This window comes from Girardinichthys multiradiatus, chromosome 20 (genome assembly GCF_021462225.1).
Source record: "Girardinichthys multiradiatus isolate DD_20200921_A chromosome 20, DD_fGirMul_XY1, whole genome shotgun sequence".
NCBI classification, from domain to species: Eukaryota; Metazoa; Chordata; class Actinopteri; order Cyprinodontiformes; family Goodeidae; genus Girardinichthys; species Girardinichthys multiradiatus.
Window position 1 is genome coordinate 19,558,605 of NC_061812.1, and position 27,278 is coordinate 19,585,882.

The 27,278-nt window shown below is 39.8% G+C and overlaps 2 protein-coding genes across 3 annotated transcripts; one reads left to right on the forward strand and one right to left on the reverse strand.

The window, feature by feature from the left end:
- Positions 1 to 5,464: 5,464 nt before the first annotated feature.
- utp3 (UTP3 small subunit processome component) lies at positions 5,465 to 17,168 on the forward strand. The gene is made up of 16 exons (XM_047348331.1): positions 5,465 to 5,693; positions 5,896 to 5,983; positions 8,636 to 8,692; positions 8,767 to 8,823; positions 8,903 to 8,990; positions 9,072 to 9,140; positions 9,228 to 9,349; positions 9,437 to 9,592; positions 9,680 to 9,751; positions 11,980 to 12,020; positions 12,095 to 12,191; positions 13,646 to 13,780; positions 13,879 to 14,006; positions 14,086 to 14,155; positions 16,747 to 16,854; positions 16,953 to 17,168. The coding sequence occupies exons 1-16, from the start codon at positions 5,677 to 5,679 to the stop codon at positions 17,040 to 17,042; spliced, it is 1,395 nt and encodes a 464-aa protein (XP_047204287.1). The 5' UTR covers positions 5,465 to 5,676; the 3' UTR covers positions 17,043 to 17,168.
- Positions 17,063 to 23,776, reverse strand: ppcs (phosphopantothenoylcysteine synthetase). Of its 2 annotated transcripts, none has more exons than XM_047348333.1 (4): positions 23,663 to 23,776; positions 21,153 to 21,678; positions 18,832 to 18,935; positions 17,063 to 17,601 (listed from the first exon to the last, which is right to left on the reverse strand). In XM_047348333.1, exons 2-4 carry the CDS (start codon positions 21,673 to 21,675, stop codon positions 17,275 to 17,277), a joined length of 954 nt encoding a protein of 317 aa, XP_047204289.1. In that variant the 5' UTR covers positions 21,676 to 21,678; positions 23,663 to 23,776; the 3' UTR covers positions 17,063 to 17,274. The 2 variants fall into 2 exon arrangements, with proteins under 2 accessions (XP_047204289.1, XP_047204288.1); XM_047348332.1 differs by having other exon boundaries at positions 23,639 to 23,774.
- Between the last annotated feature and the right edge of the window lie 3,502 nt (positions 23,777 to 27,278).

A 27,278-nucleotide genomic window follows, 5' to 3' on the forward strand; every position in this document is an offset into this window, starting at 1 on the left:
TCACACACATTCCAGTTTTTCCCTTTAAAGCTGCATCGCATTTATCTATATGGAAAAAATTGTTAGCGAAATGTTGACTTTGTGTCAAAATAACATAACAGCTATGCAGACCCCACACATCCTGGACACAAACTGTTCAGACTTTTACCTTCAGGTCAGGGCTACAGAGCTTTATGTACAAAAACGAGCCGCCACAGAGACGGTTTCTTCCCCAGGCTGACTCTTCGATGAACACAATGATAAACCTTACAGCCGACTAGTCAGCTACTCTGCTGTGAAACCAAAGTTACATTTCTTGCTTGTCCACACAATTATGGCCAATAAATCCAAAGTTTCATAATTATACTTTTGTTTATTTAAAATATTTCTAAAAGCTGGATTTTTAGTCTGGATTTTGCAGGTAATTATTCCAGTAATAAGCAGTGTATACACACTTCTAAATCAGGAAGCAGTTGTAAATGTAGCCGAGACTTTATGCTCTGCAGAACATACTTGGATAAAAAACTCAAGAAAAGGCTAGTGTTGTTTTCTTCGATGCAAATAAATGTAACAATAACATATAACTTTTATTAATTAGTTTTTATAATCAGTGATGTTAGTTTGCAATGAAGGAAATAAATCAGAATCAGCTTTATTGCCAAGTTTGCCAAGACTTAGATCTTGGTAGATCTAAGTCATCTTTTAGTGGGAAACAAAGCAGTAGGATGTTTCTTGTAGTTAGTCGCCAGGTAAACACATGGAGGGATTTTCACACACTTCTCTGCGCAGAAACACTAACTCTTTTAGGTTTCTTGGTTGTCAATGTGCAATTTGAAGCTAGAGCTCCGTCTACAGGATATCAGCTACCTCTCTGTTGCCTTTATATAGTTTTTGGGTCATTATTATGTGAGAAGACCCATCCATGACCCATCGTCAGTGTTCTTGCTGAGGGTTGGAGGTTCTCATCATAGATTTTATGGCACATGGTCCCGTCCATTGACCACTGAAAGCAGCAATGTTGTCGTGTTCTCTTGGCAAGGAAACAGCTCCAAAGCATAATGCCTCCTCCTCCATATTTGACAATGGGGATGATCCTCTTCCAGTCATTCTCAGCATTTCTCTTCATCCAGACTCAGTGGGTCAAGCTGATGTGAACAAACATGATTTTGTATTATATGCTATCTGGTATCTTCCCTGCTTTCTCTGAATCATATATATATATATATATACACTCACCAGCCACTTTATTAGGGACACCTGTCCAACTGCTCGTTAACGCAAATTTCTAATCAGCCAATCACATGGCAGCAACTCAATGCATTTAGGCATCTAGACATGGTAAAGACGATCTGATGCAGTTCAACCGAGCATCAGAATGGGGAAGAAAGGTGATTTAAGTGACTTTGAACGTGGCATGGTTGTTGGTGCCAGACGGGCTGGTCTGAGTATTTCAGAACCTGCTGATCTACTGGGATTTTCATGCACTACCATCTCTAGGGTTTACAGAGAATGGTCCGAAAAAGAGAAAATATCCAGTGAGCGGCAGTTCTGCGATGGCAAATGTTTTGTTGATGCCAGAGGTCAGAGGAGAATAGCCAGACTGGTTCGAGCTGATAGAAAGGCAACAGTAACTCAAATAACCACTCCTTCTTTTCCTGCTCTCGGTGGAGGTGGACGCTTTTTCTCTGTCTCCCGCACCCCTCCCATATCTGCCCTGCTTCAACTCTGTGTCTTGTCTTTTTTTTGGAGCCTCTTTTTGCACATCTTCCAAATTCTTCCAAAATATGGATTTGGTCAGCTGGTCTCTCAATGCAATTGATCAAATTTTCTCGACGGGAAGACAGGGGCCGGGAGAGCCCACTTGCCTGGACAGGATATTTTTCTCCGGATACACGATGGACTCCTGGCAGAAGTGGAGGATTGTGTGTCTGTCGATAATGTCAGTCGAGGATGTGGAAGATATGTATATAATTGGATGTTTGATATCAAGATTTCTGCTTTTTGGAGTCAGCGGTTACCTGGCATATCGAGTAATTCGGAGAATGTCAGCAGCTGTTCTAGCAATTGTGAGGCTGCCTGGCATGTGTGATGGGATCTTCAGGGTGATCAGCACTCAGACTGAGATGTTACGTGAGCTGAATCACAGACTGGATGTGATCCTTACACAGGATCGCAGGCAGGTTGCGGTTCCTGGACTCAGGGGTGAAATGGGATAAATCTTGGAGAACGTTGTTCGCTCGGATCTGGCAGAAAGACCAGGAATTTGGCTGTTTGGATTCGCTTTTGAGAAGCACCAGCGAGACTCTCAAGGCTGACGGAAAATTAAGAGTCAGCCTACCCAAATAATTGTTGTATTTCTGAATCTGGCTCCCCTGCACGGCCTTGATGGCTGGCTATCTTCAACTTCTCCTGGAAGTTATGTAAACATGACGCTCTGCTCCCTCTGCACCCTCCCTTCCCTGAGGACATCTGTGGACCTGTTCAGAACTTTGTGGCCGGTTGATGAACATTCCAACGTACCATCAAGGACAATGGCCTCTGTGACAGTGCTTCATGGACTTACTTGCACACACACACATGCTCAAGATAAACATATGCACCCCTCACACCTTCACCGTTCCCAGCATGATGTTGTTTTGTCAACTTGTTGCTTCTTTGTGCTGAGGTTTTTTGCAATCTCAAACTGTATCCTGCTAAGGATAAAGTGTGAAATATGATTTTTTTTTTCCCTCTACTTACCTAATGTGGCCTCTTTTCTCATCTAGCAAGGGCAGCGCCTGTGAGTGGGCAGCAAACCTCGGTGACCCGTCCCCCCCTTGTCTTGTGTCATGATGTATGTTTGGATGGGTTGTACTGGAATTCTAATTTCCCCTCGGGGATCAATAAAGTATCTTTGAATTGAATTGAATTGTTACAACCAAGGAATGCAGAAGAGCATCTCTGATGCACAACACGTCGAACCTTGAGGCGGATGGGCTACAGCAGCAGAGGACCACACCGGGTGCCACTCCTGTCAGCTAAGAACAGGAAACTGAGGCTAAAATTCACACAGGCTCACCAAAATTGGACAATAGAAGATTGGAAAAACGTTGCCTGGTCTGATGAGTTTCGATTTCTGCTGCGACATTCGGATGGTAGGGTCAGAATTTGGCGTCAACAACATGAAAGCATGGATCCATCTTGCCTTGTATTAACGGTTCAGGCTGGTGGTGGTGGTATAACGGTGTGGGGGATATTTTCTTGGCACACTTTGGGCCCCTTAGTACCAATTGAGCATCGAGTCAACATCACAGCCTACCTGAGTATTGTTGCTGACCATGTCCATCCCTTTATGACCACAGTGTACCCATCTTCTGATGGTTACTTCCAGCAGGATAACGCGCCATGTCATAAAGCACGAATCATCTCAGACTGGTTTCTTGAACATGACAATGAGTTCAATGGACTCAAATGGCCTCCATAGTCACCAGATCTCAATCCAATAGAGCATCTTTAGGATGTGGTGGAACGGGAGATTCGCATCATGAATGTGCAGATGACAAATCTGCAGCATCTGTGTGATGCTATCATGTCAATATGGACCAAACTCTCTGACAAATGTTTCCAGTACCTTGTTGAATGCCACGAAGGATTAAGGCAGTTCTGAAGGCAAAATGTGTACCTAATAAAGTGGCCGGTGATTTTTTTTTTTTTTTTTTTGAAGCACTAGTGGCCTTAACTTTTGTTATTTTTCCAAAGTAAGCAGACAGAAAGTGGAGAGGACAGTAGAGAAAAGGGGAAGACATGCAGCATAGGTCTCCGGGGTCGGGACTCATCCTGGGACAGCTGCATCAAGGACTGAGGCCTCCTTATATGGGTCATGTGCTCTATCGCTTCGCCACATGCCGCACCCCATCTCTGAATCATTTGGATGTTTGCTGGCAATCTCAAGACGGATCTGTGCAACTCTTCAGTTGATCATGGTGTAAGGCAGCACGAATGGTGTTCTTGTTGACTTTGACCCCAACAGCCTTCAGATTATTAACAAGCTCCTCCCGATGCAGCAGTTTGTCTGATCTCACTGCTTTCTTGTGATTATCCTCACCCCATGAAGCAAGATCTTGCATAAAGCTCCAGGTCAAGGACCAGTGAAGGTCCATTTTTGAATAACTACACCTACAGTTGTCATCTTCTCACCAAGCTTTATGCTGTTGGTCTTGTAGTCCATCCCAGCCTTGTGTAGCTCTACCACCTTGTCACTGACATCCAATAAGAAGCTGAAATTGAAGAAATTAATTCTATGGACATCTGTATAAAGTCCATCTGGATGTGCTGTATACACATAAGCAGTTGAGGTTAGGAGTACCTCTAATTGACTCATTAATTGATCTGTGTGCCATTTGGGCGCATGAGCAACCTGACTCAGCCAAGTTTCTGGCCTTTTTTCTTAAAGGCATCAAACCAACCAAAATGCACGACATTATGATAAAATAGTGTGTTTCTCTCTCTGTTGTTGCCACACCAGCCCTGGACCATCGAGGCTTAGATTCAACTAGACCTCTGAAGGTCCAAGATGTTTGCAGCAGATTTTTGAAGTCCTTCTTAAATTATCTGTTTCGCTTTGTTGACAGGGTGCATTATTCTTCTGAGGGAGACCACAGCGGTCATGGATTCTGTCTCCACGAAAGGTTGTACATGGTCTGCAACAGTGTTTGGGAAAGTGCTATGTTTCAAATAGTACCCACATGAATGGTCAGATGACTGCTTGCCAACCACAGCGTTACCCAAAGCGTCACACTGCCTCATCCGGCTTACCTTCCTCCCATAGTGCATCCCAGTGCCATGTATTCCCCAGTTAAGAGATACATACATGCTCATTGGTCTATTTCTAAAGCTCACAAGCCCAATGTTGGTGCTTTTGATGGTTGGATGAGGGTCAGCATGAGCACCACAGGTCTGCAGCTATGCAGCCCCATATGCAACAAATTGTGACACACTGCCTATTTGGACACCTTTCTATCAGAACCAGATTTAACGTCAATCTGAGCAACAGTAGCTCATCAGTTGGATCACACCAGCCTTTGCTCCCCTGTTCTATCACAGAGCTTTGGTCAATCATGAACCCATCACTGCTTAAATGTACCACTTTTGATAAATACTGACCACTGCAGATCAGCCACACCGCACAAGAGCTAGCATCAGCATTGAGGAAAAAATGTGCTTCTTGCTGCATAATATATCCCACTGACTAACAAGTGCCATGGAACAGAGATAATGAGTGTTATGCACTTCACCTGGCAATGTTATGTCTTTTCAGTGCATTTCACTCAGTGACATGCACATAACCTTTACGTTTTGTTTTCTTCCTGGATTTTTAGTTGATATTCTCTCCCTACACAATAAAATAGAAGTAACATAAAACGTACAGAGTGTTGATTTCTTTATAAGTGAGCAAACGTCAGCAGGAGGTCAATATTTTCCTCCGCTGAATGTTGATCAGAGGCCAGTCCAGCAGGTGGCGGTGTTCTGCAATGCAGAGCGAAGAATAAGACATCACGGAAGCACATGGTAGCCAGCGTCGGGGGCTCAAACCTCCGCAACTCTGCTGGATATTTGAATTGACTTTCCTTTTCTCCTGAAAATAGTAATCCCGTGTTTGACTGTATAATTTATCACCTTGTTTTTATTCGGAAACGTCCAGTTCTGATCGCTGACATCATGGTTCGCGCAACACGGTGAGTTTTCCTGAAGTTATGTTAATTTCCATTAATGTCCTCTGCGTTTTAAGGAAGGCTTTTAGTTCTCTTCTCTGAACGGACAGCCAAAAACGTCTGCAGTTATTGGTAGTAAACTGGGAAAAAATCGAGCCACAGAGCAGCGGTGCGTGAACGCAGCAGATCTCAGCTTTGAGCTCATGTTTGTGTTTTTGTTGTGCAGAGCTAAACAACAGAGAAGGCCTAAAAAGGTGGAACAGTATGATGAAGATGACCCTGAAGCCTACAGAAATATGCCAGTTCCTGATAAGGTAGTATATACAGTGTTAAGCTGTAAATGTCAGTTTAGTCGTTTAAATGTGAATGTTTTTCTTTTTCATATATTTATTTCATTTCCTTGGTATATAGTCGACTCAAAGTTTATTCAGAGGTATCAGTAAGAGGACCTTAATATAAATGCATGCCCCTCTTATCTGATTTCTGTTAATGAAAATAGTTAAAACTGTGTTTTTTTTTTTTTTTTATATTTTAAATATTCTTATTTTTATTATTCACTTAAAATCACAATAGAACGCACTGCACAACGCTATGTTTTGCTAAAGGTAACACTGCACATCACCCTGAACACACCATCCCCGCGGCATGGTAACTACATGAATGAGGAAGTTTGTTCTGGAAAGAACTTGACCGCCCTGCACAGAGTCCCGACCTCAACCTGAAAGAAAGGAATACATCTGGGCGGCGAATGAGCCAGGTCTTCTCGTCCAACATTAGTGTCTGACCTCACAGAAGCACTTCTAGAAGAATAGTCAAAAATGTCTACAAATACCTCCTCCAAAACTCCTAAACATTGTGGAAAGCTTTTGGCAACATAGATTAGGGCTGCACGATATTGGAAAGTCTTGCGATGGCAATAACTTTGGTAAATATCAGTTGCAGTTTGTACTTGCACTCAACGGCCACTTTATTAGGTACACCTTGCTAGTACCGGGTTGGACCCCACTTTGCCTTCAGAACTGCCTTAATCCTTCGTGGCATAGATTCAACAAGGTACTGGAAACATTTGTCAGAGAGTTTGGTCCATATTGACATGATAGCATCACACAGATGCTGCAGATTTGTTGGCTGCACATCTATGATGCGAATCTCCCGTTCCACCACATCCCAAAGGTGCTCTATTGGATTGAGATCTGGTGACTATGGAGGCCATTTGAGTCCATTGAACTCATTGTCATGTTCAAGAAACCAGTCTGAGATGATTCGTGCTTTATGACATGGCACGTTATCCTGCTGGAAGTAACCATCAGAAGATGGGTACACTGTGGTCATAAAGGGATGAACATGGTCAGCAACAATACTCATGTAAGCTGTGATGTTGACTCGATGCTCAATTGGTACTAAGGGGCCCAAAGTGTGCCAAGAAAATATCCCCCACACCATTACACCACAACCACCAGCCTGAACCGTTGATACAAGGCAGGATGGATCCGTGCTTTCATGTTGTTGACACCAAATTCGGACCCTACCATCCGAATGTTGCAGCAGAAATCGAGACTAATCAGACCAGGCAAAGTTTTTCCAATCTTCTATTGTCCAATTTTGGTGAGTCTGAGCAAATTGTAGCCTCAGTTTCCTGTTCTTATCTGACAGGAGTGGAACACGGTGTGGTCTTCTGCTGCTGTAGCCCATCCGCCTCAAGGTTTGACGTGTTGTGCGTCAAAGATGGTTTTCTGCATGCCTTGGTTGCAACGGGTGGTTATTTGAGTTACTGTTGCTTTTCTTTCAACTCGAACCAGTCTGGCCATTCTCCTCTGACCTCTGGCCCCAATAAGGCATTTGCGCCCACAGAACTGCCGCTCACTGGATATTTTCTCTTTTTCGGACCATTCTCTGTAAACCCTAGAGATGGTAGTGTGTGAAAATCCCAGTAGATCAGCAGTTTCTGAAATACTCAGACCAGCCCGTCTGGCACCAACAACCATGCCACGTTCAAAGTCACTTAAATCACCTTTCTTCCCCATTCTGATGCTCGGTTTGAACTACAGCAGATCGTCTTTACCATGTCTACATGCCTAAATGCATTGAGTTGCTGCCATGTGATTGGCTGATTAGAAATTTGCGTTAACGAGCAGTTGGACAGGTGTCCCTAATAAAGTGGCCGGTGAGTGTATTTTCTCTCTCCTTCCATTTTGTGTTTCCATCACTCTGACCTTAAGCACTTTGAGCAATGTTACTGGTTAGACTCTGTACAACTGCTTAAATACTACATCAGCATGTAAATGTCAAGTTTATAACACTTGGAGTATATTAGCCAACAATAATTGCAGCCTGTCATTTAGCATAGTAAAAACACACACAATTATTTTATGACAACGATATATATCAAATATATTATGCATACCAAGTGTATATGCTTAAAAACTATAACTGATTTACAGATTTGGTAAAAAAAAAAAAACAGAATAAGAGTCAGAACAAATATTTAACTTTGTCCTCCGATTCTGCTGATAATTGGAAGTAAAAAGTGACCAAAATACATTCTGAATGTGTGTTGTTTACACTATCAGGGATTCTCAAAGCTGCATCTTGCACTAGCAAATAAAAGGCATTTTTTGAGGGGAACGGCTCATCCAACAGACGGACCACAAAACGTGATCCAAAATGTCCGCTGCAGAATCACAGACTGTAACATACGCTTCACTGCGTGAAGCATTACTTTAAATTTTGTTTAAAAATGTAGGTAATGCATTATAATACATTGTTATGGTCTATTTGTGTCATTGTTTTGATTATAGGTTTGACATTTGATGCCATCAGCACATTTAAATAATTAGGTCCATTGAAGGACCATAAGTATCTGATCAAAGCTCATGACCGAAGATTTTCTCTCATCAATTGATCAAAATCTTGACAACAGTAGAAGAAAATCTGTTTCCATCAGTTTCTTCTTTTTTATTTTGCAGAAGTCCTCAGAGTTCATCAAGGACAGGATCGACGACTTTCATGATGAGAAGATTGCTGTAAGTTCGCTTGCCCGTACTTCTTAGCAAATGTTATCATGTTGCTTTTGACCTTGTTTTCTGTTGTGCTGCAGAAACTTCTCGCTCGTGGTGTTCAGATGGAGAGCGACGTAGAGGAGCTAGACGATGAGGTTTTGACTCAAAAGTTTGTTCCGATTTTAATTTAGATGATAAACGTGCCCCGAACTAAAACCTGTCTATCCTTCTCAGGAGGAGGTGATGGCTCTGGACGACTCAGAATCGGAGGAGGAAGAGGGGACAGATATGGAGAGCGATCTAGAAGAGAAAAAGGAAGAAGGTCAAGATTTTAAGAGGTTTTTTTTGAAGCTTTGATTTTTCAGTCAACTCTTTTTTTTCTAAACTGTTTTATTGTTCTCAGATCTTCCTAATGAAATGGCGTGGGGAACCAAGAAGAAAACGTTCTACCACACGGATTATGTCACCACTAGTAAGCATCTTGTTATTACCAGAGACATTAATGGGCCAAATTGTGATGTTTTGTTGCAGATGTAACATGTTGGTTGTGTTATCGCAGAGGGGAAATCACAGGAAGAGTTGGACGTTGAGGAAGAGGAGGAGGAAGAAGAAGCAAAAAATATCCAGAAGCGTTTAGCTGCAAATCTGAGTGAGGAGGATTATGATTTAAACTTTCTGCAGGTATTTCTAAATGATCCCCGCCCCATCGTAAACATACAGTAGATCCCATGCTAGATGATGTTTCTTAACGAGACTGTATCGTCAAAGGAGTTCGCAGTGGAGGAGAAGGATGAAGTTGAAACTGTGGAGAAACAGGAGAAGATTATAAAGGATTTGAAGGAGATGTCTCAGAAGGAGAAGATGAAGCTTCTGAAGAAAGAATCACCGGAGCTGCTCGACCTCATTCAGGACTTCAAGGCAAAGGTGCGACTTGTAACCCCTTAAGTACAACTTCATGAACCTTTCGAAACTGACGTCATATGATCTGTGGTTGCCATGTTATGTGTGCAGCTCACTGAATTAAAGGATGAGCTGCAGCCCCTCCTGCAGATGGTCAAAGGTGGAAAGATCCCTGCAGGAAAGGTCAGAACCCTCCTCCAAACGTAACCATTATCTGTATTTTAGAACGTGTTGCAATCCTCATGCAGATTTCCTTTGCATCTGATGGAATTGAGCTGCTCAAGAGAAGAGTTTTTCTTTCAGGAGATTAAGTGAGAGTTAGGAAATTAAGTTTGGTTTACTTGGTATGTCAAGAGAATCAGGTCCAGGCTGTCTTTCTAGTGTCTTGCTCAGGGCTGCCAACTCTCACACATCTGGCATAAGTTTTGCACTTTGCTCTCTTTCTCACTCAGTGCAGTGCAATTAAGGAAAGTGGTTGTACAGAACTGGAGCATTGTTTTATTACTCTCTGTGATTGGTTATTCTAAAAACGTCTGCAGCAAACATCTTTAGGTAGACATATCACATCTCCAACAGGATTTTTATTTATCTGTCAGTAGGGGCGTCTGTGAGAGATGCACTCTTGCTGTTTCAAGCTTGTTGTAGAAGAAAACCTGTTAGTTACCTTTTGTCAGTCAAAAATGTGTGAAATTCAGTTTTATTTATATAGTTCCAATTCACAACACGTTGTCTCAAGGCACTTCACAAAGTCAATTCAATCGAATCATAAAACGTTTATCTATCTAGGGAAACCCAGCAGTTTGCATCGAGTCAGAGACTTGTACTATTCACTCCTCCTGGATGAGCATGTAGAGACAGTGGACAGTTCCTGGCGTTGACTTTGCAGCAATCCCTCATACTGAGCATGCATGTAGCGACAGTGGAGAGGAAAAACTCCCTTTTAACAGGAAGAAACCTCCAGCAGAACCAGGCTCAGTATGAGCGGCCATCTGCCACGACCGACTGGGAGTTTCAGAGAACAGAGCAGAGATACACAAAGAATACAGAAGCACTGATCCAGGAGTACTTTCTATGGGAAGGAAAAGTAAATGTTAATGGATGTAGCTCCTTTAGTCGTTTCATCTAGAAAGAAAGAACAGATAAACTCTTGAGCCAGTTTTCAAGTCTCGAGTATGAAAGAGAGCACAGAGTTAGTTACAGTTACAGTAGAAGCTCAGTCAGTATCCATGTCTAGGAGAGAGAAAGGGTTAAACACTGAAAGACAGGAGCAAGTGTATCATCGGTAGAAGGTGAGCATTAAATTGTTGGCAGCAGAAGATTGGATGATGCCCCTCTCCAGAAAGGTGTCACAGGTAGACACAGAGCCAGGCCAGTTATAGCTACTAGGAAGAGAAAAGAGAGGACATAAAGTTAAAAACTGAAATAACAGCAAATAATTCAAAATTGGAGAGTAGTATGAGAATGTAGTGAAGAGGGTGAAAGTGGTCATTATGTCCTCCAGCAGCCTAAGTCTATAGCAGCATAACTACAGAGATAGCTCAGGATAACCTACGCCACTCTAACTATAAGCTTTATAAAAAAAAAACGTTTTAAGCCTAGTCTTAAAAGTAGACAGGGTGTCTGCCTCACGGACTAAAACCGGGAGCTGGTTCCTCAGGAGAGGTCCCTGATAACTAAAGGATCTGCCTCCCATTCTACTTCTAGAGACTCTAGGAACCACCAGTAAACCTGCAGTCTGAGAACGAAGTGCTCTGTTAGGAACGTATGGAACATTCAGATCTCTGATGTATGATGGAGTTAAATCATTAAGGGCTTTATATGTGAGGAGAAGAATTTTAAATTCTATTCTGCATTTAACAGGGAGCCAATGAAGGGAAGCTAAAATAGGAGAAATATGATCTCACTCTTTAATTTTCATCAGAACTCTTGCTGCAGCATTTTGAATCAGCTGAAGGCTTTTAACTGCATTTTGTGGACATCCTGATAGTAAAGAATTACAATAGTCCAGCCTTGAAGTAACAAATGCATGGACTAGTTTTTCAGCGTCACTCCTGGACAGGATATTTCTAATTTTGGAAATGTTCCGGAGGTGAAAGAAGAAAATCCTTGAAACCTGTTTAATATGGGATTTAAATGACATGTCCTGGTCAAAAGTAACACCAAGGTTTTTTACTTTATTACTATCTACATTATTACTATCGATCGAATTGGCCCAAGTACTGAACCCTGTGGTACTCTACAATTAACCCTGGAGTTTGAAAATGATTTATCATTTACATGAACAAACTAGAATCTGTCAGGCAAATGAGATTTAAACCATCCTAGCGCTGTTCCCCTGATCCCTACAGCATATTCCAGCCTTTCTAAGAGAATATTGTGAGACTGATCCGTTTTTATCCTGTTTTCCATAGGGGGCGGACTACCTCAAGACAAAACAGCAACTTTATCTCAAGTGAGTCACGATTACATTGTAACATGTAAGAGGAAAGATAATGCTCAGTAGCTATAAAGCATTTTCTGTTACAGTTACTGCACGAACATCAGCTTCTACTTGGTACTGAAAGCAAAACGGATCCCTGCACACAACCACCCTGTGATCGAACGGCTGCTCACCTACAGAAACGTAAGTCCCACGTGCTGATAAGCCAACCAAAGTGTAAAATAAAAGCTGGTTAATCAAATTGATAACAGATACAGTGTCAGACAAAATTCAATTTCTTTTTAAGTGCAGCAGCTGAAAAATAAGTGGATCTATGTTCCTCAAACTGTAAGACTATCATGATGTTGGGATTTGATAATAAATAGCTGAAATCTTGCTGTTATTCATAATTCAACATTAGATTGGCTCAACTATTCGTTGACTGGCACAAATCACACATTTAGGGGAACATTCTGATGCAACGTTAAAGTTCTGAGATCATTTTTAGCCATTTTAGTGGATTTTGGTGGTTATGGTATTAAATCTGCAATATACGTCATGTTTCATGCAGTAAACACAAATATTATACAGCTGTTATTTAAAGGGACAGCAACAGAAAAGCATCAGACTTTCCAGAACAGATTTGATTCTCTTTGTATAGTTTAGTGCTCTGTGTGCCTCTGTTATTTCATAAACTCCATCTTTACCACCAGTAGGCCTTTTTCTTAGGACAGTTTTCTTCACTAGAGCTGTTCACGCCACGTAACGTTATGCATTCAGATCTAACAGGACAGCAGCGACTGCAAACAGCATCATCGGTTGTACCCGAGCGCTGCTGGCACCACCTACCACTTCATACCTGCTCACCAACTCCGCTCAGACAACCTCCTTTTGAGGCTCAGAACTTTGACTCCTGAAACTCCTAGAAAACTTCTCACAGGGTTTCTGACGGGTCTTAAGATTTTAAAAATTGAATCATCTCTATTTTAGACAAAGTCTTGAAGATTTGTTTTTATTTTATAAATGATGTTTAGCTCTTGTCATCTTATACATTAGTTTTCCCTCATTGTGTTTTTGTTCTGAGTAATTTGGGTGTACTTCTATGCTGTGACAAAACTACAAGGCCCATAATGCCTGGCAGCAAACAGCCCTGTTGGAGGTAATTTATCCATTGTTTGTCTGCAGAAGAGTTCTGGTACTTATATGGGCTTATTGTATGTTCTGGCAAATAAAATCAAAACATGTTATTCAGCGTAGTACCAAGGCGGCCAACCATGGCGCCATCTTGAATCTAGATATGTTTTCCATTCCAGCTCCTTAGCTCTGGGAAAGTGTATTTAGCATGGTTTTGCCTTGAAAACTGATTTCAGTAGCTAGAAACCTCTTATGGAGTTTACTGCATACCTTAAGATGGCGTTGAAGGTTTGTAACCTTGGTGTAAAAGCACTGGAAACCCATGCCAGAGTCAAAACACCAACTTTTGAGATCATTATTTTTTTTGCCTACTTCATGTTGTCAGACAGGTTCTAATAAGGTGATTTCTTGATTCTACAGATATCAAGCCCGGGTGTGGCGAGTGAAATTAAATGTGGTCAATTACAGTTAATTCATGGTTTTACAAGACGTACATTTAATTTTTAATCATGATCTACCTCCAGCTCATCAATGAACTGAGTGCAGTAGATGCTAGTCTTGCACCAGAGTTTCGAAAACTTCTCTCTGGAGATGAAGACAAAAATTCAAGCAGACTAACAGAGGGGAAGAAGACCAAGACGCCAAGTGAAAAGGACAAGGTGCCATGTTTTTGCCCTTTCAGAGTAACGGTTCATTAAAACTGCTCTCCATCTGAAACTGTTGTTGATCTTGAATGTCAACATGTGTTTGGATGCAGGACTCCGGAGAAACTCTACCTGAGAGTGGCGACTCGGACTCAGACCTGGATGAGGAGGCTGCTTTGCGTTTCTACAAAGACGTGCAGGAACGGTTGAAATTGAAGAGGAAGAGCAAAAACCCAGAAGAGTGAGTGTGGCATGACCCTTTTAGTCTGCAGATGTAATGAAACTGAACAAGAATCTAAGAAAGGTTACATTTGATGCAGGTTGGAGGAAAATGATGATGAGGGGGATGAAGAGTTGAATCCAGATGCCAAAAGAGGAATCACTTATCAGGTACTGAGCATAACCCACATAAAACATTTCTACATGCACCTGTTAATTAAAACCGTAAAACTAAAAGGACTGTCTTCATTCTAAGGAGGACACTTGTGTAAAATGCAGTGATTACTCCCAGTGGGTGTCTGATCGCAGATTTGACCTCAAACACTTGCCACGTTTGTGGGCTGGGAAGCAGGGAAGAAGAGTGTGACTTGGGCACATGAAAAACATCTCCAATGATTAGTTTAGCAAATAGGGGCCTCAGTAGTGCATTGGAGAACCCTGCACAGCCTGGCACCTCCTCTTAGAGGATGGAGATCTGTATTTGATCAAGATATGGTATCGTCACTGCTTCCACCTAAAGCTGTTTGCTGTTGGTAGAGAGGATTTGGAAAGTTTTTCATGGGTACAACCCACATACCCAACTCTGCTGCTCAACCCACAAATGTGTTTATTTCATTTGAGAAATTAACAGGCTTCTCAACAGTATAAGATTTATTGCCAAGAAGCATTGTCACAATACAGAAATAATGAACCAAGCATGTTTCCTTATTTTATGTGCCATTTTTATACTTTGGTCCCACATTTTGAAGTAAAGATAAAGAGGTTTACACTCAGTTTCTTCCAGTGTTTAAACCTAACCTTCTGGCTCAACTGCTGCTAAACTGAGGAAAATGTACCTGTGAAAAGAAATCTTACAGCATTATTAACCTATCAACATTCTCCACAACTTGTCGGTCATAATTATACTACAGAAAGCTTGAGTTGTAGCTAGTCATTCTGATTTTTGATTGACTGATATTGGTTTATATCAGTCTCAGCGCTGTATTTACTGCCTACATCATTTTATACTGTGCAAAAGTTGCGGATCATTTTGACAGCACAATATGATTTAGTTTTTATCACAATTTAGTAATTTGTAGTCATTTTAGTTTAAGTTGAAACATGTTTGCCTTTATGCTTTCAGATTTAATTCCACTAAATGTAAAGTTAAAGGGCCTTAAATACTTAACATCTTAAAAATAAATACTTAACATTTTTAAAACTGGTGACCTGTCCAGGGTGTACCCTGCCTCTCGCCCATAGATTGCTGGAGATAGGCACCAGCTAAAAAAAAAAAGGGCTGCACGGTGGCGCAGTTGGTAGCACTGTTGCCTTGCAGCAAGAAGGTCCTGGGTTTGATTCCCGGCCGGGGGTCTTTCTGCATGGAGTTTGCATATTCTCCCCGTGCATGCGTGGGTTCTCACCGGGTACTCCGGCTTCCTCCCACAGTCCAAAGACATGCCTGTTAGGTTAATTGGTCACTATAAATTGCCCTTAGGTGTATGAATGAGTGTGTGCTTGGTTGTTTGTGTGTTGCCCTGCGATTGACTGGCGACCTGTCCAGGGTGTACCCTGCCTCTCGCCCATAGACTGCTGGAGATAGGCACCAGCTCCCCCATGACCCACTATGGAAGAAGCGGTAGAAAATGACTGACTGACATTTTTAAAACTCATTTCATAAATGCTAGATATTAACTGTACCTTGTTTTACTTCAAAAAGATTACATTTCTTTGGCTATTTTTCCTACTCCTCCATCTTTCCACCAGACTAAAATTTGGTCTGGTTGGACAAATAATTAGATTCCCAACACAGCTTTTAGGTGAAATCTAGCAAACAGTAGACAGGGTCCATACAAAGTCTTAAAGCCTGGAAAGGTTTGGAATTTAGCCTTGATAAGTAAGGGGAAGAATGTTTAGAGTTTTCAGATTTTATTTCTTAATCAATCTAAAAGATGAAAATAAAGTGCTTTTTACATGTATTCATATTTATACGCTTACCTTTATCTTTCCATGTTCTTAAAGTTCAGAGATGCCAAACTTGGCGCTGAAACATTAAAAGCTTAACATGAATTGTATCTGCTGTTGCAAAATGTATGCCAGATTTGACAAGTCTAAAGTATTTTTCAACAGAAAGCATAGAAATACCCCTTTTAACATAGTGCAGGATCAAAAGAGGCGTCATTGTTTCATGATTTGTGGAACATGCAGACGATAAAACTCCACAGTGTAAATGTTTTCTACTTCGATGTACAGAATTTCATTCAAACCTGGGGAAAATTTCTAGTTTCAGTCTGTAAAAGTGTGAATTTTTGCAACAGACATCTGCAGGAACCCTGAGCAGATGATCTAGTGGAAAGATGCACCTCTCAGGTCTTTACTGGATTTAACTGCTTCTTAAACATGTTCAGATACTGTCCAGCTACTGTAGTTTATTTTAGACCAGACACAATATGAGAAAGGTGGCAAAAATCCAAAGAAAGTTACTACAGAGAAAGATCTGGCTCCTTGGAGATACCTTTTTTAATAAACATTTGTACTTTCCTCTGGTTCTTGGGTCACACTAATGTGGCATAATTCATGCTACAGTGTATAGTTAAACAGTAGAATTATTTAATGCTGCAGTTTTATTTGTAAATCCTCAATTTTCAATAACAGCAAAGATAATATCACTCATGCATCTTTGACTAAACCTAAAAAATGTATGTTTCTACCAAATAATGTCCTGGTACAGTTTTCAGGACATCTTGATGTATAACTATAATCTAATGTGATTACCTCCACAGATGGCCAAGAACAAGGGGCTGACACCCAAGAGGAAGAAGATAGATCGTAATCCCAGAGTCAAGCACAGAGAAAAGTACAGACGGGCCAAAATCCGCAGAAAGGGCCAGGTTTGTATTACATGCATGGATAACTTGAAGTTTTCTGCAGCATCAAGGGAATCATTAGGATCATCCTAAGGTATTCAACCCATGTTTGTTCTCACCAGGTTCGAGATGTTCGTCGGGAAGAGACGCGGTACGGAGGGGAGGCGTCTGGTATTCGGGCCGGTGTCAAGAAAAGCACCAAGCTTAAGTAATCCGGAGAGAGCCCACGGTGTGTGGAGGTGCAGCTGTATATGTGCATGTTTATTAATGGTCAACAGTCCTGAAATCATGCGGTGTTTCTCTGACAACATGAATAAACATTCAAAGAACACTGACAATAAATGGCTTGATTTGTTTGTAGTTACCACAACAAACTGAATGTAGAGAAAACTCTTCATGGGGACAAGCAGGGATGAATTAAAACCTAACAGGTTACATTTTTAATCACCCAGCTTGTTGAGTAATAAACTTGCTGTGCGCCGACGTCAGGTTGCTCACTATCCTCTCCTCGATCTCTACCTCCTTCTTCACGTCCTCCTCGGTGAGGACCAGCTCAGACTGAGTCTCTGGGGTCACTACCACCACGTAACCCCGCCGGGAGTCCAGCACATTGGCCACCACCGCCTGGTGCCGGTAAGTGTCCAGAGCCCGCCGGGCCCTGTTGAGTAGGATGGTCGAGTCAGTCTCCAGCTTGAAGGATGTGACAAACGCTTGAGGCGCCCAGTCTTTAACAAGCGGCGACAGGATCTTGGGAACCATCTTCATGCTGAGCTGAAGGGAAGAAAACAAAATTATCAAACAAACTGTACGAGATGGACTACAGTTGTAGTCCATATCTCTGGATGGAAGGTGTTAAAGCATCGACTCCAGCTGCAGTCTTTGTTCCACTGTTACCTATTCAACTTCCACCACACTTTTTCCTTCCACTAAACTTTAAAAATCTCCTTAGCTATAACCAGCCTCTTAAACAACGATCATTGGTTGCTTACCCTTACTATGGAGGGTGTCTGCTGGACAACTCATTTTATTGGTCTTATGTAATATTCAAGGAAACCGAATTCGGTATGGAATGACGGTAAATACTTGCATAGATCAGGATAAAATAGGGGTGTTTCAATATTGCTTTGTGACACATGTTCTAATGCATAGAGACTATAGGTTTTTAGTATCTGGAGAGTAAAATGCAACCTTTGGCCCTCATCATCAGCATTGTAAGCCTCGAGTCTGTTGAAGAGAAAAACATTGGTCGGTATGTTCAATAAATCAGAATGTGTCTGACAGATTAGATAAAGTTTTTGAAAATAACCTTTAAGCAGGTGTTAAGCATTACCTTTCATTAAGCCTACATTTCTGTATTAAAAAGGCTTTTTATTTTATTGGTCTGATGTAAAGCAGAAAATCATCAGTTAACAGAAATAAAGGCTTGAGTAATTAATCTGAATAATGTGTGTCAGTGAATGGAGTTACTGAAGTAAATGAACTTTAAAATAATATATTAATTTACTAAATCGACTCATAATAAAACCAAATAGATCCCATGTGTGTTGCTTTTCCATACTTTACTGCTCCGCACCAACAGAGGGATCCTTCTTCAATTAATGGTTGACACAAGTGGAGGCCAGTCATTAATTCCAGCCAACCTTTTAGCCCAATCCTGTATTTCTCAGCCCAACAACAACACGTCGGGGGGGTGTCATGCTAATAAATTTCCAGCTTTCACACAGTTGGAAAAACTATGAAAAGAAGGAGATTAAACATGATCATGCTGCGATGGAGAAATATTTAAAGCTTGCAATTAAAATCACTTCATAAGTTGCTAAAATTTGTAAAAGAAGATTAGAAATAACACCAGTGTGTCTTTGTGTTTTTTATGATTCACTGAGTGTTTTAGCAACTACTTCATGTAATGGACTTCTTGCGATTAGCTGAATTTAACCAACACTGCAGCATGTGTGGTGGCCTTACTGGGAACTTCTTCCAACCCCCTTTTTTTCTGCTTACCTGAAGAGGCCCGTTGGAAGACTGGATTTTGTGTTCTGGCATCTCTGACGCCGGTATGTAGAAATCAGACACGGCTGCAGCCAAGTAAAACATGGCCTTTGATCCTGGGTGAAGGTTAAACATTCATAAGCAGGTTTTAAACACATGCAAACAGAAACTATATACAGGTCCTTCTCAAAAAATTAGCATATTGTGATAAAAGTTAATTATTTTCCATAATGTAATGATGAAAATTTAACATTCATATATTTTAGATTCATTGCACACTAACTGAAATATTTCAGGTCTTTTATTGTCTTAATACGGATGATTTTGGCATACAGCTCATGAAAACCCAAAATTCCTATCTCACAAAATTAGCATATTTCATCCGACCAATAAAAGAAAAGTGTTTTTAATACAAAAAATGTCAACCTTCAAATAATCATGTACAGTTATGCACTCAATACTTGGTCGGAAATCCTTTTGCAGAAATGACTGCTTCAATGCGGCGTGGCATGGAGGCAATCAGCCTGTGGCACTGCTGAGGTCTTATGGAGGCCCAGGATGCTTCGATAGCGGTCTTTAGCTCATCCAGAGTGTTGGGTCTTGAGTCTCTCAACGTTCTCTTCACAATATCCCACAGATTCTCTATGGGGTTCAGGTCAGGAGAGTTGGCAGGCCAATTGAGCACAGTGATACCATGGTCAGTAAACCATTTACCAGTGGTTTTGACACTGTGAGCAGGTGCCAGGTCGTGCTGAAAAATGAAATCTTCATCTCCATAAAGCTTTTCAGCAGATGGAAGCATGAAGTGCTCCAAAATCTCCTGATAGCTAGCTGCATTGACCCTGCCCTTGATAAAACACAGTGGACCAACTCCAGCAGCTGACACGGCACCCCAGACCATCACTGACTGTGGGTACTTGACACTGGACTTCTGGCATTTTGGCATTTCCTTCTCCCCAGTCTTCCTCCAGACTCTGGCACCTTGATTTCTGAATGACATGCAGAATTTGGTTTCATCCGAAAAAAGTACTTTGGACCACTGAGCAACAGTCCAGTGCTGCTTCTCTGTAGCCCAGGTCAGGCGCTTCTGCTGCTGTTTCTGGTTCAAAAGTGGCTTGACCTGGAGAATGCGGCACCTGTAGCCCATTTCCTGCACACGCCTGTGCACGGTGGCTCTGGATGTTTCTACTCCAGACTCAGTCCACTGCTTCCGCAGGTCCCCCAAGGTCTGGAATTGGCCCTTCTCCACAATCTTCCTCAGGGTCCGGTCACCTCTTCTCGTTGTGCAGCGTTTTCTGCCACACTTTTTCCTTCCCACAGACTTCCCACTGAGGTGCCTTGATACAGCACTCTGGGAACAGCCTATTCGTTCAGAAATTTCTTTCTGTGTCTTACCCTCTTGCTTGAGGGTGTCAATAGTGGCCTTCTGGACAGCAGTCAGGTCGGCAGTCTTACCCATGATTGGGATTTTGAGTGATGAACCAGGCTGGGAGTTTTAAAGGCCTCAGGAATCTTTTGCAGGTGTTTAGAGTTAACTCGTTGATTCAGATGATTAGGTTCATAGCTCGTTTAGAGACCCTTTTAATGATATGCTAATTTTGTGAGATAGGAATTTTGGGTTTTCATGAGCTGTATGACAAAATCATCCGTATTAAGACAATAAAAGACCTGAAATATTTCAGTTAGTGTGCAATGAATCTAAAATATATGAATATAAAATTTTCATCATTACATTATGGAAAATAATGAACTTTATCACAATATGCTAATATTTTGAGAAGGACCTGTATTTAAGCTGTAAAATGCATGCCACTTAAAGGTGTGGAGAAATGCTAATAAATTCATATTTTATTGCAACAGCATAAATGTTAGATAAAAAATTAGGAAAAATCCAACTTTCAATAAGAGAAAATACTATTAATTTGGAAAAATTCTAATTAAGAAATAATATTTTGCAAAATCCCCTTAGCACTTCAATTAAAACCATGTGATTAAAGCATTTTTTTAAATTAAGATATTTATATTCAGTATTAATTATTGACATTTTTTAAGTACTTAATTGAAATTGTATCCCTTGAGTAAAAACAAAGCATGACACAGAGGCTGATTTCTCTTCATAAAAGACAAAGTTAAAGATAACATGCCACTTATGTCAGAGATGTATGTTGATCTTCATAAATCAGGATAGGCCTCCAAGAAAAACAGCTGCAATAAAACACCTGCAGGATCTTATAACTGCTGCAACGAAAGGGGGATCTATTTTAAGGCTTTCTCCACATCTGCAGCAGGGTGGCTGATAAAACTGGAGGGCGGAGTAAATAATTATTTAATACCTATAGTGCTGAGTGCCTGTGCTGCTGCTTTCAGTAAATGCAGATACTCTGAAAGCGTGTTGAACTCGATGGGTAGAAGAAGTCCACCTTCTTTCACTTCGTTGTACCTCTTCAGTACTCTGGCGATGTCCGGAAGCACCTGCTGGTTGACCACCACCTCACCGGTTTCTTCTCCACCCCTGAACTGCAGGGAGTCCAGCATGTTGATGGTTAAAAACATGCGTGTGTAGGGGTAGAGAGAGCGGTGCCTGTGCAAGAAAATGACAGCGTAGCCCGAGTCTATGAAGTATTCCGCCGAGGAGGCTCCTCGCCGGCCGCTGCTGAAGTTATCCAGGAAGCGGACGGTGCGCGACTCCAAGGGGACTTTGGTGCCCCCTGACGTGATGAGAACTACTCTGCGACCTGCTTCGGCGTGACAAGTGGCAAAAGCAGCCATCTTCTCCTTAACCTCCTCAACATGGGAGGGGGCAGCAAATTCTTCAGCCAACTTTCCATCAATGGAAGATATCCAGGGCTCAGCCATTATCTGAGAAGAGAGAAGAGGCAGCATCAACAGAGTTGATTTGGCACTTGTGTCACAGCAGCAGATTAGCTGTGATATTTATTGTGGATTTGAGCAGAGCTTTCTAGAACTGACAGCAGAAATAAAACATCGGTAAGACTGCACAACATCAGGAATTCATACAGCTGTGATTTTATCTTTGAATATAAGCTGTGATCTCTTTCTGTGAACATTACGTTGCTTCCGACACAGTCAGACCTTTAATATTTAGCTAACCATCTAATTCGGATGTGTGTGTGTCTGCTTCAGTGAAACTTATTCCAACAGCCTGAACATCATATTGACATGAAAAGCCTTAATTCATGAAAAATTGGAATAAGCAACTAAAATCCAAAAACAGTCCTTTGAAAGTGATTTTCTGCACCCAAAGGTACTGTTTGATGATCAGCTTTTAATATACAGCAGAGCTCTACACGTAAACATTTAGGGGAAGTTTATGAGGAATTAAACAAACCAAGGACCTGAACAAATGCTAAAACATAAAGAAGAGGTTTGATTACAGGAATTTAAGAACCCATTTTAAGCTAGATCTTCCGGCTCTTTATCTGGCTTTATGCAGCACGGTCTTCAACCGTTCTCAATTTGTTAATTGCTTGAAAGCGATGAAAGGGGGCTTGATCAATGGTTCTCCAGGCTTTCAACATCTTTCGTCTATTTATTTGGACTACTCATCCAAGCACTTTCAGTCTGGGCCCTTTTCAGACAGGTGGTGTTTTGTTTGGCTGAACTCTGACCTATGAGTCAATCAGCAATTCCAAGGCAACTAATCTTAAACAATGAACCAGTGTTGTGTCAACACATAACAGAAAGCTTAGCAAAGAACTGGTTTTAAACTGGATATTTAGGCACTTTGTTACCTGAAGCCTGTCACAAAAAGATTATCCGTTCGCATTTCTATAGCTGAATCTATCAAATCTGACAGACAAAATAGCTGCACCATATTAAGAAAACATAAAACTGCGATGTTCTAGTTGACGGTGCAGCTTGTGATTAGCCCACATTTTATCCACCGCTGTTCTTGAGATAGCATCTTGGTCACGAAGATCTACACCAGATATGAACACAAAAGCCCAAATATAGTTATTGGAAAGCAAATGGCCCGGTAATATTTGAATGTTGCACACATGGAAAACACAATGTCAGCTGTGATTTGATCCTTTGTGCAGGTCTAATTACTGCTTCAAGGTGGGTTTTCACAGAGCTATTAGCCGAAAACTTTCCAAACAGTAGATAATAAGGCTGGAGGGTGATGCATCTCTGAGGTGTTGTGGAGGGCTGATTTTTCAGTTTCTTAAAAGGCATAAAACATCGTCCTGCAGGTACATTTTTAGACCTGACATTTCTTTTAAACCTCCACTTGTCCACTTTACTCAGTTGTAAACAGGCAAACCAAAACATGCGGCCAAGGTCAGACACAAGGACTGAAGTGAAAATGAGCGAAACTGAAGCTGAGGTAAAAACAAGGCTTTGAAAGCCTCCAGAAATTAATGATCTTCACCACTGCAGCATAGGACAACAAGGTCTGACTCCTGGGAAGCAACGCATAAAAGAAATGTGTTTTTAAACCTTTTCACACATGCTTGTACATCTCTGTACAACCACAACTTAAAGACGAATAACTCAAAACATGGAGCTCAGTGTGTGAGATGGTAAAGTTAGATTACATATCGAAGAGCCTCGCTGTAAAATCTCTCAGCTAAACTAAGTTAATAACTATTTTTCAACCATGTTTACCGATGAACTCGTTAGGTTAGACTGTCAAGACCGAGACCCAGCAGATTGTCAGCTGGATAAATTACTTTTTAGACTGCTTGTTTTGCACAGAAGAGACGCCGGAAACGAGTAAATTTGCCTCTGATTTGTACGTAACTGCGCAACATTACAGCAGCTATAGCAACTCAAAGACGACGTATGTCATACATACTGATACAAATGTGTTTCCTCTCACGTCAGGGTTGTTGTCAGTCACAAGTTGAGCACTTCCTGAAAGCCCTCAGCTGAGAGACTGCTTCTTCTTCTTCTTATATTGGCGGTTGGCAAACAACTGAAGGAGGCATTAGCGCCACCAACTGGTATGGAGTGTGGTTCTTCATGGTTTTAAATCTTATTTACTATTACAACAATCAAATTCTATTTATTAATTTAGTTTTCTTGAAAAATCTAATTATAATTTGAAAATGTTTGCTACCTAAACTTCTTTGCAAAGTATCTATCAAAATAAAATTTTCTTTAATACCTACAAATTCTCTCCTTAAAATTGTTCTTTCTTGTTCATATTTCTGTCACTTCAGTGTTACATGTTCTATTGTTTCCTCCTCTCCACAATGATCACATTTTCCTGTATTATGTTTCTTTATTTTAAACAATGTAGAATTAAGTCCTGTATGTCCAAGTCTTAATCTTGTAATTAATCTTTCCTCTTTTCTGCTCCTTCTTCCTGTTCTTACTTCTCCTACTATCTTGTTGATTCTGTAAAACCATCTTCCCTTCCTCTCTTCATCCCACCTTCTCTGCCACTCTTTCCTGATTCTCTGTTTAATTATATTTCTTGCCTCTGGCCTACTAATATTAATTATAAAGCTAATGTTGTTTTGTGTTGCCTTCTTTGCTATCCTGTCCGCCATCTCATTCCCTCCAACTCCTACATGTGCTGGTACCCATAAAAACACTAATATTAATCCCATTCTTTGTATTCTAAATAAAGTATGTTTTATTTCCAACAAAATGTCTGGTCTACCCTCTGAATGATTATGCTTTAAACTTAATAATGCTGAACTTGAGTCTGAACAAATGATTGTTTTTAATGGTTTTATATCCTCCACCCACTGCACTGCTAACAATATTGCTAATAATTCTCCTGAATATACTGATAATCCATCTGTAATTCTTTTTCCTACTTTTATTTTAAATTCTGGTATTATAAATGCTACTCCTATTTTTTCATTTGTTTTTGATACATCTGTGTAAATCTGAACATAATGATAGTAATTGTTTATATATTCCTGTATTATACTTGAATCTAATCTACATTTCGTATCCTTTTTCTTTTCCATCAATGCCATATCCACCACTGCTTCTGGTAATAGCCACGGTGGCACTACTGGCAAAGGCAACATTAAACTTATTTCTTTTTCATATATTTGAAATTCTTCTGCTATATTATTGATAATCCAACCAAAACTCTTAACTTGTTTTTTTTCTTTTTCCCAGCATGGTTTTAAAATATCACATGTGGGATGATCCGGATTATTGCTTTGTAAGTTTATCCAGTCATTTATTGCTAACTGTTTCCTTCTTAGATCTAATGACATCTCTCCCATCTCTACCTGAAGTGCTGCTATTGGACTGGTTCTGATTGCTCCTGTACAAATTCGTAAAGCTTGATGTTGTATATTGTCTAATTTTATAAGATGAGTGTTTGTTGCTGATCCATAAATTATACTTCCATAATCAATATTCGATCTAATTAATCCTGTATAAATTCTTTTTAATGATGTTCGATCTGCTCCCCAATCAATACCAGCCATACATCTCATAATGTTTAATATTTTTTTGCATTTATCTATGATTCTTTCTATATGTACTTTCCATATAATTTTTTCATCAAACCATATACCTAAAAATTTTATATTTTTTACTTGTTCTAAAACTTGATTGTATAGTTTTAGTTTGATATTTTCTCTTTTCCTTTTCTGTGTAAACACCATTACTTTTGTTTTTTCCACTGAGAACTTAAATCCCCATTGATTTGCCCATTGTTCTATTCTAATAATTTCATCCTGTATTTTTTTTCAATAAATTGGATATCACGACCTCTTTTCCATATGGCTCCATCATCTGCAAATAGTGAGCAACCGACTTCCTTACCAATATTTTTAAATACATCATTTATCATTATAGAAAACAATAACGGACTTATAATACTTCCTTGAGGAGTACCATTACCTATTATATATTTACCTGACAATTCTTGACCAATTCTTACTTGTATTGTTCTATTTGATAAAAAATCTTTAATCCAGTTAAACATTTTTCCAGTAATACCCATTTAATTTAATTTAATTAATAATCCTTCAACCCACATCATGTCATATGCTTTTTCTATGTCGAAAAATACAGCTACTACATTTTCTTTGTTTATTTGTGCTCTCCTTATTTCATATTCTAAACATAATGTAGAGTCATTTGTGCTTCTCCCTTTTCGAAACCTATTTTGATTTCTAGATATATATATCCATTAATATTTAAATAATATGTTAATCTATTATTAATCATTTTTTCCATTATTTTACTAATATTTGATGTTAATGCGATCGGTCTATAATTTTCTGGTTTTGTGTTATCTTTTCCTGGTTTGGTTATTGGAATAATTATTGCTTCCTTCCAGCTCTGTGGCAGCTCTCCCTCCTCCCAGACTTTATTGTATAATTCTAATATTTTGTCTTTTGCTTTGTCATTAAGATGTTCTATCATTGTATAGTAAATTTGATCTTTTCCAGGTGATGTATTTTTTGTTTTCCTGTTTACAAAGTTAATTTCTCCTTGTGTAAATGGTTCATTTATTAATTTATTCGTATCTACGTTATTTTGCATTAAATCTTTATATTTCATCTTTGTGATTTCCATACCTTTCTTTCCCTCTTCACTAATATTATTTGAACTATGAATTTTACTAAATGTTTTAGCAAATATTTCTGCTTTTTCTTTATCTTCCGTTATAGTTGTATTATCTATTTTTAATATAGGATATCCATATTCTTGTCTAATACCATTCATTCTTTTAATTGTTTTCCAAATTTGATAAATTTTTGTTACTCTCCCTACAGTATTACAAAAGTTTCTCCAATATTCTCTTTTTGCATTCTTAATGATCTTTCTCACTTTTGCTTGCTTTCTTTTGTACTCAATTAGATTCTGATAAATTGGGTTACTTTTTAACATTTTTAAATGCTTTATTTCTTAATTTTATTACTTCACTACATTCTTTTGTCCACCATGGCACAATTTTTTTATCGTTCTGTCTTCCTCCTTTTTTATTGATTCTTCTGCAGCCTGTAAGATTTCTTTACAGATATTTATATTTAAACTATTTATATCAATTGACTCATCTATTTCTTCCAATTTCTTTTGACTTAAATATTTAAATTTTTCCCAATCAGCCTTATTAAAGTTCCATCTTTTATATAACCCTGTATTTCTATTATTTATTAATATTCCTGTTATGATTTTAATGGGGTAATGATCACTGCCTACTGTTGTATCTTTGTCAATGTCCCACTCACAGTTATTGGCTAAACAATTTGATACTATTGTTAAATCAATCACAGACTCTGTACCTGTTTTTACATTAATATTTGTTCCTCTTCCATCATTTATACATACCAAATTATTTCTTCAATAACTTGTCCATTTTTATCATTACATTTTCCCCATAATGTGCTGTTAGCATTAAAATCTCCACACCAGATTACTTTTCCTTCTAAGTATCCCATTAATTCATCCATCAACTCGAATGATAATGTTTTACATGGATCATAAAAATTTATTATCTTACATTTTTCTTT